The 12,269-nt window shown below is 43.6% G+C and overlaps 2 protein-coding genes across 2 annotated transcripts in view; both read left to right on the top strand.

The window, feature by feature from the left end:
• Positions 1 to 1,728: 1,728 nt before the first annotated feature.
• LOC310858408 (procollagen C-endopeptidase enhancer 1-like) lies at positions 1,729 to 9,955 on the top strand (the record flags this gene model as incomplete). Its single annotated transcript, XM_083764516.1, has 8 exons — positions 1,729 to 1,858; positions 4,244 to 4,377; positions 5,547 to 5,640; positions 6,503 to 6,643; positions 7,157 to 7,254; positions 7,934 to 8,060; positions 8,490 to 8,672; positions 9,948 to 9,955. The coding sequence occupies 8 exons, from the start codon at positions 1,729 to 1,731 to the stop codon at positions 9,953 to 9,955; spliced, it is 915 nt and encodes a 304-aa protein (XP_083620642.1).
• The window catches only part of LOC310858153 (ovochymase-2-like), a 22,139-nt gene continuing 18,696 nt past the window's right edge, over positions 8,827 to 12,269 (top strand). Inside the window, exons 1-2 of the mRNA XM_083764243.1 lie at positions 8,827 to 8,870; positions 10,469 to 10,690. Of these exons, the coding sequence (XP_083620369.1) occupies positions 10,618 to 10,690 (73 nt within the window). The 5' untranslated portion in view covers positions 8,827 to 8,870; positions 10,469 to 10,617. The remainder of the gene's footprint in view (positions 8,871 to 10,468; positions 10,691 to 12,269) is intronic.

Below are 12,269 nucleotides of genomic sequence, written 5' to 3'. Positions count from 1 at the left end.
CGCAAAAAAAATATCTTAAAAAAAAAAAAAAGAATATATGATTTATGATTTCAGGGGCACGGTGGCACAGTTGGTAGTGCTGTCGCCTCACAGCTAGAAGGTCCTGGGTTCGATTCCCGCTCGGGGCGCTGTGGGTGCTGGCGGCGTGTTTCCTCCTCCGCGTCATCAGTGCCCATACCCGAAGGCGGGGTTGGCGAAAGGGCCTTTCTGTGTGGAGTTTGCATGTTCTCCCCGTGTCCCCTAGGGTAGGTACCCTCACAAAAACATGCAGTAATCCTGGTCTCTAAACTGCCTCCCCCTGGCCAGCCGGGGCGCCTGATGGAGGGGAAAGGAACTGGTTGGAATAACGTGTTCCTTCCACGCGCTACGTCCAACCAGGGAAACTCCCCCCTGTCAGGTGTAAAGGAGCAACTTGGACACTCAAGCATGAAGGAAGCATGAGTTAAGTCCGTTGCTCTCCCCAGGTTGGCGGAGGGTGTGTAGAGCCCAGGATCACATTAGATGATTGACACAGGGGTGAAAAATGGGTTACAAAATCGTGGGATAAAAAATATATAAAAAAATAAAAGAATATATGATTTAGAGTGCAAAAACTATATTTTCAAACTTATAACACAAAGCAGCGATACCAGACGAAGAAAACAAAACATAGATGAATAAAGTAAATTACTGGTAATAATAAAGGAACATTACATAGTGATCAACACGGCAATATTAATTGGCTCATAAAACCTTAATTTTTTCACTTAAAAAAACGTACTATAGATTCCCTTGTCCGTATAGGTCCAAAGTTCACGTGTAGAACTTTTCGTGCATTTTGATCAAAGATCCTGGGAGGAGATGCATTTGAACTGATATTCGTATAATTCAAATGGCGGTTGATCTAGAGGTCAGAGGTCAAAAGTAAGAGCACGAAACGGTTCATGAGCTATGCGTGGTCAAAGTTTGCATTTTCAATTGAGTGCTATAGCGCCACCCTTTGGCCAATGGTTGTGGGCTTCGCATCCTCACCCTTTGGCATGGCCCTCTACCATATTTCCAAGTTTCACGAAAACCGACTGCACGGTTCAGCCAGAATTGCTCTTTTTGGTGGTAGGAGTATTTAATAATACCTTTTATATAATCACCAACATTAATTTATGTTTGTTATTTACAGCTAGGTAGAGTAGTGGGGAGAGATGGAAAAGGGGCGACCGCACTTACCAAAGCGGCAAGTGAAATGGCACTGACCAGAAAGGATGTTGAGTAATGATGATGGATCTGGGAAAATGGCTTTTTTGTTTATTGGCAGAAAGGCAGAGGGAAACTGAGTGGGAGAACTACAAGGGGGCTTTGGTAGAATTAAATCCCAGGCATGTTGGGGTCTTAACCACAAAGTTATCAATTGGCATGTTACTTCTTTCCTGCGAACACTTCAATCCAAGTTCACCTCTAGTGGCATGACTACAGGATCATGAATGATACTACAGTATAGCCAGCCTATGTATGACTTATTGCTTGCATGCTGCTATTGCCCCCTTACAGCAGACGTGCCATTCACAATGATCTCTAAAGGAGTCAGAGTCCGTTTCCACTTGTGTTGCGCTGCGTTGCCATCCGTTCAAGGAGAGTTCAAGGTACATCCTTTGCTGTCAAAGTTCAGGTATATACCGGTACCTTCCACTCTGCTATGATCTTTAACATAAGTTAGCTGACCAAGCCTCACTTTGGCTCACACATCTTGCCAACATGGGATCCAGGGGTCTAAGCACCCTGGAGAAGGTCCTCATCTTTCTGTTTGTGGCCATGACCGCAGCCTGCATTGGCCTGATAGTTATATACTTCAATGAGAAGGCAGACTCCAGCACTGACGAAGACGGTGAGTGTCCCATACATTTTTCTGCTTTAAAGGTTGAGTTGAGTTTTTTTTTGTTAAAAGGTGAAAGCAGTATATTCTGACTGATAGTAATCATTGCTATAGTGTTTGATAAGTTACAGGGGTCTCCCTGTCTCTCCAGCTCTTTAATAAACAGAAAATACATTTTAAGGAGGGCTGCAAAATTTCAGCCAATCAGGAGAGAGTACCCGTTTATCAACCTCAATTGTATAGTGATCCAGTTTCAATTGTCTCCTCTCCTCATTCCTTTGTTAGTAACTTCCAATTTCACTTGTTTTGTTTGATCAACAAGATTTTACTTTGAGTTAATATAGATATCTTTATTAAAGAAAACACACTAAGCATATCCTTTATACACAACAGCACTGAGAAACATAAGATGACTCCGAACTAAATATATATATTATTCATTTTTCATGAACAAACAAAATCATATTCAGTATAACCCTTGCCTACTGTACTATAGTAAATACACAGCTACAGTAAATGCTTTGTCTTCATTTTTGTGCTGGCCACTATGCGACATGGCATTAGTGTCTTTTTACTAAATGGGTATTTAAAGGAGCATTCAGTGATTTCGGTGATTTGGAAAATCCCCCGGTCTGCCCCGGTAACAAGTGTGTCCCCCACTATACAGTGGGGGGACACGCAACAGGCCAACAGCACGCACACCAAGGTCCACCCCGCTCGATCATGATTGGCGGAAGGCCCCTCTCTATCCTGATTGGATGAAGGCTGGGCCATATAGCCAAAGACTAAACCTAAGGTTTTTTGACACCCAGGGGTTAACTGGGGACAGGGAGGAACTCCTTATATGGTCAGCACACTCTATAGTAGGGAGGATTATCACAACAAAACAAAGAAATAAGTGATATTTGAATTAGGTGAAATCCCTGAATATATCTTTAAATGTATTCATTGTGGCCCTATCCGGGTCAATTATATGTATGTCACCTGTGGCGTACGTGTCACCTCTAATCTGATAAGATTATAATTTATGGTGGTCGTCAAGGGCAGTGTTATCACCATAGATCTTTAAAATTCCTTACAGCAATGATAATTGAATAGGGCTCAACCTTTGCACAGTTACCTGTTATCTTTGCATTACACTTACTTATGTTGTACTTAATAATTAAGTACTTAATCAGACACTTTGTATCTACCAGCCCAGGGCCATTGAAATTGGCAGTACAGTACAGAGCAAATGTCAAGGTGTCTTAAGTGCCATTCCCACTGAGTACTATAACTATAAAGATAATTTTGTTATAGTCTGTGTGAACTCAATCAACTTGACTTGATTGATTGTTATACTATATTTGTATAGTGCTCACTGCTCAGTGTGATTTATCCATCATGAGTGGTGTGAGTTGTCGGGCCGCAGTCTACTCCACTCACAGTTAACAGTCTTTGTATTGAGTTGTGCTTGAAATGTACTGTAATTCTGCAAACTGTTAATAAATATTTCAATCAATCAATCAATACCAGTCAACATTTCATAAAATGTGGGAGGATAGGCAGACTATAGGAAAAGAGAGTGCATACAAAACAGCCACACATTTATCTGCACCTGTTCCTGCTTACCAACACAACATTTAAACACATACTGTAGCGCTATACATACACACTGCATACAGAGTAAACACACCTGTTTCCTCATCCTGCAGTTGGGGAATGGGGATGCACATTCAGTGTACAAATGGACACTGAATGTGCCATTCAGTGTACAAATGGACCCACAAGGGTCCACTTGGTTCCAATTGCACACTCTCACAGTAATACATTGATAAATTACACTCAGGATTTTACAGTATGGTCTGATCAGCTCTGCAGTCTTGTGTCATTGTGTCAACTATAGTGAACAGGTGTTTCCTACGGTCCTGTCAGATTTCCTTCATATAGTTGGCATTGAAGGCAGGAGGCAATTTATAGCGATAATTTGAGTGTTAAGGGAGGCTGACCTGAAAGCCAGCCAACAAATTTAGCATATGTTTCAGTGTTGTTTAATGTCTTTTTTTTAATCTGGTGATATATTGTTTGTTGGGTGGTGTCTCTGACCAATGGAACCAACCCTCGGTATAAGCATGCAGTGATTGGGTGCCTGAGCCATGGTACCCAAATGTTGTCTCATACCTCAGTGTAATTATGTCTCATCAAACTCTGTGAGGGACACATACAGCCGTACTAAAGTGGTGTTTAACATAATGCATGCAGCAGTACCCAAGCCAGCTCCTCCTTTCTCCCCTTCTTATCCACTCCTCTGCCTTAAGTTTTGCCAATTATTTGGGGGCCCACTTGCAATATCCTCATTCTTCACGGCCCCAACTCACAGATTGGTAATCACTGTACTAAAACATGGCTGTGTTCCAGGCCTGGTGGACTCGGGTTGTGGCAATCCACAGGAACTGTCTGGAGAGTCTGGAAGCTTCACCAGCTTGAACTACCCCAACAGCTATGACGACGGCAAGAGCTGTGTGTGGCACATCACAGTGGAGCCTGACAAGGTAGAGTGAATCATCAACCAACAACACTATTCCACAACCTTTCACCCTTACTTATCCAACCTTTCATCCTTACTTTATTCATCACTCAGCGTGGCAGGAGGCTAAAGCAATGCTTCTCAGGGATTCCAGGGTTCCCTCTAAGTGATTCTTAGTGTTAATCAATTTGTCCCTTACCGGTCTCTAATTCTGAAAGTGTACAATTTCCATTTAGAGTGAAAGACAAATTCATCTGAGAGTGTACACTTTCATAGGTATGGGGCTCCATGGCATAAAGTCTAACTTTATTAGGTATTATGCTACTTTATTGAGTATTGAAACAATTCTCAATGTTGGTAATTAAGGACATTCTAATATACAGTGTAGAAATGTGATAAAACTTTAATATCACATTTACCTGTCCAAAATAGGTACACCAGGTATAAAGTGTTTAAATGAAATAAAATAATGTGGAATATTTGAATGTTGAATGTTTGAAATAGGGAATATATGATATATTGTCATAAATTCATAATCTATTTCTGTAAGTTGGCATCCCAGGTGCCTTCCATTAATGAACACAAACCAGCAGTCGCATCCCTGTTGCAGAAGGTCTTTTATATATAGTACAGTATGTGTGGTCCTGTGCAGTGGAGAGCTGCAGTGTGTACAGCTATAGTGTGCCAACCAAAGGGCAAGAGTTTCTTCTGTCAGGTTAAGCATGGAGGACAGCTTGGCTGAATGCAGTAGCAGTTCAGCTGACAGATGGCTTCCTTCCCCACAGGACAACACAAATAACTTGTTTTCTTTCCCCTTGCCTTTCTGCCTTCCTGACACATTGACTGGGTATCCTCTCTCTCTCTCTCTCTCTCTCTCTCTCTCTCTTTCTCTTTCTCTTCTCTTCTCTTCTCTTCTCTTCTCTTCTCTTCTCTTCTCTTCTCTTCTCTTCTCTTCTCTTCTCTTCTCTTCTCTTCTCTTCTCTTCTCTCTCTCTCTCTCTCTCTCTCTCTCTCTCTCTCTTATTTGCTGATTATTGGAAACGCGCGCACAAATACACATGTACATACAAACTCCATACACTCGCACACCCATTCAGCCTCTTTGGCCTTTCCACTCATGCCAGGAACTAGCACTATGCTCTCATTATTCATTCTTTTCAAGGTGAGAAAACACATGTGCATGTTTGCTTTGCAGGTTGTCCATCTGTGGTTTGAAGAGTTCGCTTTGGAGGACACCAAGCTCTGCACGGCAGATTTCATCACAGTGAAAGATACGCTGGGAATTATTGGTAAGGCAAACTACACATCTGGTAAAGGCATTCCCTTAAACCATTTAGATCTGAGGACGATTCTACAAATGTAATGTAATGTAATTGGCCCCCGACCCCATCTCAAAATATGTTGTTTCGGGAACCCCCCCAGAAGCAAATATTTTAGTTAAAAATGTTCGCTCTGAAAGAATATATATTTGAAATTTGTGCCACATTTTCAGATCTACAAGCTCGTGAATTTTACAAATACAAGCTATGAATTTTTGTTCTTCCTTTAGAGAGCATCTCACACCATAGATAGATATACTACAGACATTCAGACAGACAGACAACACGGCAGTAGAAAAAAAAGGTTGTGGAGTATGTGAATGTGAACTTGCCAGACTGCTCACCTACCTTCACACCTTCGTCTCCAGAGAGAGAGATCATGAGACACTCTTTTATTCAATTCACTCTACTCTCTCTCCGACCGATCCATCCATCCATCCACATTCCACACACACTCCACTCCTCTAGTCAGTCTCAAAGCAGGCCTGGTCCACTGCACTGTTCTGTAGTTCACACACATGCACACGCAAGCGCGCACAGCCGCAGACGCATGCACGCACGCACGCACACACACACACACACACACACACACACACACACACACACACACACACACACACACACACACACACACACACACACACACACACACACACACACACACAAGAACAAGAGAGATGGATTCGCTACAAATACTCAGCAGCTGTCATGTCATGTGGAAAGTTTATACTTTAAAGACTGTTGTATGCACTTGTTTTCACTTGTACAAGTATCATTTATCTATTTATTTATTTAATAAACAACATATAACAATATGTGCATTTCTGCATAGGAAAATACTGTGGCTATGATAAGCCTAAATCGGTGGTGTCCCTGGGAAACCGTCTGACTGTATACTTTGACACCAATGACAGAAAGACAGACAAAGGATTCAAGGCCCATTACGAATCAGTGTCTCCGGAAAGCACAACAGGTAAGACATTTTAAATGGAGGAAAAACTAGATAAAGTGCCCCTCGGGGTACAGGTCTCCACCAGGGCAGGTCAGGTTGTGGCCGCCATTTCTTCTTGAATGGCAATTGGATGATTTGAGGAATTTTGTTCCAAAAATGTGTTTTGCAAAAATCCGCCTGTTGGTGGCGCTATAACAGGCCAATGTGAAAAGGGTGGGATATATTCCTCAGCCTAGTAGGAAAGTCCGTGAAATATTTCACGTAAATTGCACGCTGCGTTAATGATTTAGGGAAAGTGGGGGAATAGTTTGGAGGGATGGAGTCGGAGAGAGAGAGAGAGGGATATCAATGGATAGATGAATAGAGAGAAAGTGGAAGGGAGCGGGGAACTGGCTGGGAAGAGGAGAAAGGGTAGATTGGAGGGAGTGAAAGAGTGAGTGAGTAAGCGAGGGAGAAAGTGAAATGGGGGGAGACAGGGGAGTGGGTATCCTTGAGATGTCTGTGGATCTGAGGTGTTCCTCATACCCTTTCCAGAAATAGCTGGGGCGGGTGGTTCTGTGGAAGGTGACCGCGGGGATCTGCTAACTCCTGGATACCCAGAGGAAAACTACCCGAATGGAGCGCTGTACCAGGTATAATTATGTATACACACATACTGTACACATATAGCAGTGAGGTGTCTTACTCTATGAATAAACAAAGATACTGGCCAATCCACACCAATGCAACTACTCGCATCTCCTTGCAACATGCAACTACTTGCAACCATTATCTCCAGTTGCAAGGAGTGTGACTAGTTGCACTGGTGTGGTTTGACCATTCTCGCTCTCTCTCTAGGTCGTCCTCATATGCACACAAACACACCTAATAATTGGCATGATCCAATGCGGAAAGCACTTTCTTTATAGATGACAGTGCATAATATTGATGAATGGATTTCAAATCTCGACTCCATGGGTTGCAGCAAAGCACTGTTTGCAGTTTACCCCATTGTGGTTTGAAATCCAGTCTGATGAATGCTAAGATGTAATTATCAACTATTCTACCTAATTCTTAACTACCAACATAGTGAGCCCACACTGTTTCTTCAGGAACGGTATTGTTCTGAAGAGTATTTAGGCTAGACATCCCCGTTCCTCAGTTCACCGTAGCTTTGGTCCAGCATTAAGGAGAAGTCCTTAACACTATGGACGCTATGGCTAAGTTGTGCAGTGTGCTGCCTTCATAGTAAAATCCTTTGTTAAATTAACTCAGCGAGTGTACAAATGGATCTATTCATGTTCTTGTTCCTGTTCATGTGTGCTTGACAAGTGGCGCATCACAGTACCAGAGGGGGAGCAGGTTCGACTGACGTTCACCTTCTTTGATCTGGTTCCCGAGGCCTGTGGAGACTTTGTGGAGGTCTTTGATGGACACAAAGCTGGCTCAGAAACCATGGGTAGGACTTGGAGAGAGAGTGTGTGTGTGTGTGTGTGTGTGTGTGTGTGTGTGTGTGTGTGTGTGTGTGTGTGTGTGTGTGTGTGTGTGTGTGTGTGTGTGTGTGTGAATATTATAGAAGGCATTGGTCTTCATTCACATGTAACAGACCTGGGCTTCAACTCACGCAGGCCTATTTTTGGGCCAATTGAGAACTCTAGATGATAGCAATTATTAGTATAATGATAAATTAAATTTAATATAAATTAATCCTATATTATTGTACACCTGTAGAATTGAATTGCACAAACATGTCTGCACTCAAATGTTGGCCTTTTGCATAAAGTCTCCCCCTGCCCAAACTGACTCCATCTTAAAATGTGAATCCCAGATAGGACATCAATCTTTTGGATTTCATCTTTAAGCTAAGAAAGGTTTTAATATCTTGTAGGCAAATTCTGTGGTGGTAATGTCCCAAAACCCCTGGAATCCTCTGGCAACACCATGGTGCTCCGTTTCAAAAGCGACAACACATTGACCTCCAAAGGATTCAGTGCCACCTACACCAAGACCAGCCTTCCTCCTGTCGTCATCCCCACGACACCAAGACCCACGACCACACCAATACCCACGAGTACCACAACACCTTGTAACACTTCACCAGATCCCACAACACCTCGTCCCTCTACTACACCTCGCCCCTCTACAACACCTCGTCCCTCTACAACACCTCGCCCCTCTACTACACCTCGCCCCTCTCTTCCCCCTACACCAAAACCTACAACTACCCAGCCCACAACTACCACACCGGGACCCACAACAACACCAATAGGTATGCTTTATATCTTTGGGGTTCTATTTGTCTGATTTGACTGTACTACCTGTACTATTAACAATCATGTTAATTTTTGAGTGGTGCAACCACTCCTACATCCAGCAACGTCCGTGTACCTAGGTAGGTAGGTAGGTACCTGTATGTATGTATGTTTGTATAGACCGATTCCGTAGCTGGTCTCATGGTCGCAGCCTACGTATTTCCTGTAGGTGGACTCGACGTAGCTGCGGGGATAAAACCCTCACCAGGCGCACCTCTTCCACTACAGTGAACGGCAGAGTGACTGATGTTAGTTTGCCTCAAACTTTACTCCTTTACCTGCTTTTTTACTAACACTAACATTACAAAGATGCCCAGAACATGAGAACAGAGAACAGAGAACATGAGAACAGAGATGAACCTATGTAGTTTATGGCTGCTCCAACAGTAGTGGCAACATAAAAAATAAAATAAAACGGAATGTCTAATATCCAGACCAGAGCCATTGAGTAATGGTTGAGACGAAGCAGTGAAAGATACATAACGCCAGTGTACTTTATACCTCATACTTTAAATGCTTAGTATGAGGTATAAAATACAGCAGCCTTGTGTTCATAAAACAGAAAGATTTGGTATTGGGTAAGACTGGCGATATGTATCTTTCCCTGCTTCGTCTCAACCATTACTAGTGTTAGTAAAAAAGCAGGTAAAGGAGTAAAGTTTGAGGCAAACTAACATCAGTCACTCTGCCGTTCACTGTAGTGGAAGAGGTGCGCCTGGTGAGGGTTTTATCCCCGCAGCTACGTCGAGTCCGCCTACAGGAAATACGTAGGCTGCATCCATGAAACCGCTACGGAATCGGTCTATATGTGAGCACGAGTATGTTACTTATTTATACCAGTAGGGGGCACCAGAGTACAGAGAAGAAATTGGAACGATACAGAGGACAAATTGGAACGATACAGAGAAGAAATTGGAATGATACAGAGAAGAAATTGGACGATACAAATTGGTATGATACAGAGAACCAATAGACGGGAGTTGCACCACTCGGTTCACACTGGTGTGATTTTTCTACTAACTTCTGACTTCCAGTGATTTAATCCAAGATGCAAACTCATGCCTAAAGTAAATAGACGTGTCGTGGGCGTCCCTCAAAGTTTGTTACTGTCAATCGTACAGTAGCCTCAGAGACCACAGACGTTTTGTTTTCAAAAGAAAAGAAAAAGCCTGGGCAAGACCCCCTTCAATTGTGGCAGACAGGAGCGTTAACGCTTCTCTCTCTCTCTCTCTCTCTCTCTCTCTGTTGATTACTGATCAGGTGTGCACACACACACACACACACACACACACGCACACACACACACACACACACACACACACACACACACACACACACACACACTCCTCTCTCTCTATCTGTCTCTCTCTGCAATGCAAGTGGCTGTCTCTGTGTACACCGTTGCTTTTTGGTCTCTTTGAATCAACCACATTGATCCTGGAGTCTGTGGTGGTTAAAGCCTCAGGGCACTACGATGACAGATCTGAACATGTGCTCTTCAACAGTTAATAAATAAACATGTCCTACATAAACATGCACTGTCCCCATTTGACAGCTTCTGGCTGCGGTGGTCCAGGAACACTCTACGGGAGAAAGGGAGTGATACAGTCTCTTGGATTTCCAAAAGCGTACCCAGCTCACCTGCGTTGCTCCTGGAAGATCCAGGTGGCCAAGGGCCTCCTGGTGAAGCTGCACATCACTGACATGTCCATCACAGGAGAGCCTGGACAGTGTGCAGTAGACAAGCTGAGCATCTCAGATATCTACAAAACACTAGGTAAGCCATGTGTGATGCTGTTATTGGACAGTGTAAAGAAGACAAGCTGATCATCTCAGATATCGACAGATATCGACTACTATAGCATAATCGACTGTATCATTCTGATATCAACATGTGGGCCGCATTAAGTGAAGGTGGGGGCCGCATGTGGCCCCCTGGCCGCCAGTTGCCCACCCCTGATCTACACCAAAGGAGTTAACCAGTTTATCAACCAAAACATGGGGCTGTATGGTATTAACCACTGAGGAGAAATCAATACGTTGATTGTAAGATCATGTCATGCAGATCTCCGTCCCCCGCCCGTTCTTTGCGAGAATAAGGGCACGGTAGTATGTCCACTCTTCACCTAAAAGTGCAGAGTTCTTGTCATCCAAATAAATAACCTTCACATTCATGGAAAAATACCCTGTTGACTAATTTTCTTAGGAATCCCTTTAAGTCAACATTTCCCTAATTCTAATTTGTTCAGCTAAGCATCAACAAAACATACAACATCGACATAACATGTTGAAAAGGCAGATACACATTCACACAGGACGGGCAGATAAAACGATGCAAAGACGTGTTGTCATTATTTATCCATCTACCGGTATGTCCCTGTCTGTCACTGGGTATCGTTCCAACTCGGCTGGTGTTGCTGTGCTGCCCCTCCAGTAACACAAAAGCGCATATTTGCATTGTTCCATCTGACCGTTGATCATCATCATAAAAAAATACCATCCAAGTTCGCCGAGGGACGATACAATCCGTGATAGTTTTCTTGTCTGTTCGAGTATGCAGAAGGAAAGGAGACCGACTTTAGATCTGTGTCCATCATGGAGCCGGACAGACACTACACGACACACAAGACGCTTCCCCTCCCGGGCCCTCCCCTGAAACAAATGGGAGGGGAGGAGGACCGAGGAGGGAGAAACAGGAGGATAGGTGGAGACTATGGAAGCCGGAGACAAGCCGAATGTTATGCAGTGTGATTATGTTGACTGGAGTCACGCTCGCATGGGCGCCACCATTATGTGATAGAGACTATTCTACACAATGCGCCCCCGTCCTGTTTTCAGGAAGGGAGGGAGAGGCATTTTCTCTTTTTTTTTAATCAAGTGACCGGAGTGTTGTGGGATGAATCGGGGCTGCTTGATCTATTGTCCGGTTGTGTACAAAGGCGATTGAAAGTAATCAATAAAAACATGCGCTAAACGTAGATAGCCGTGTCCCGCATCGGACCGTTGGGATTCGAACCACGTAGAAAACCGGTTCTCGCATTCGGAGCGCTAAGGTGCTTGTGCAGGGGGTTAAGTGCATCTTGAACGCCCCTTCAGCCCTGTATGCAGACTGGAGAGGGTCCATAGGCGGTCCGTTTTTGCCACAAGCTCGGACTTGACTAATCTTTCAAATTGCTTCATGATCAAAGAAGTTAAAGCAACAGGTCTGAAATCGTTAAGCGTTTTGGTATTATTGCTCTTGGCAATGGGCACTATAGTGTACTGCTTCCAGAGGGACGGCACCTTCTGCTGGACAATAGACAGATTAAATATGTAATAAAAGATAGGGCCTAGTTGCTCATCGCAGGTCTTTATCA

This window comes from Protomyctophum parallelum (assembly GCF_964188405.1).
Source record: "Protomyctophum parallelum genome assembly, chromosome: 5".
NCBI lineage: Eukaryota > Metazoa > Chordata > Actinopteri > Myctophiformes > Myctophidae > Protomyctophum > Protomyctophum parallelum.
This window is presented reverse-complemented; position numbering and strand designations above follow the sequence as displayed.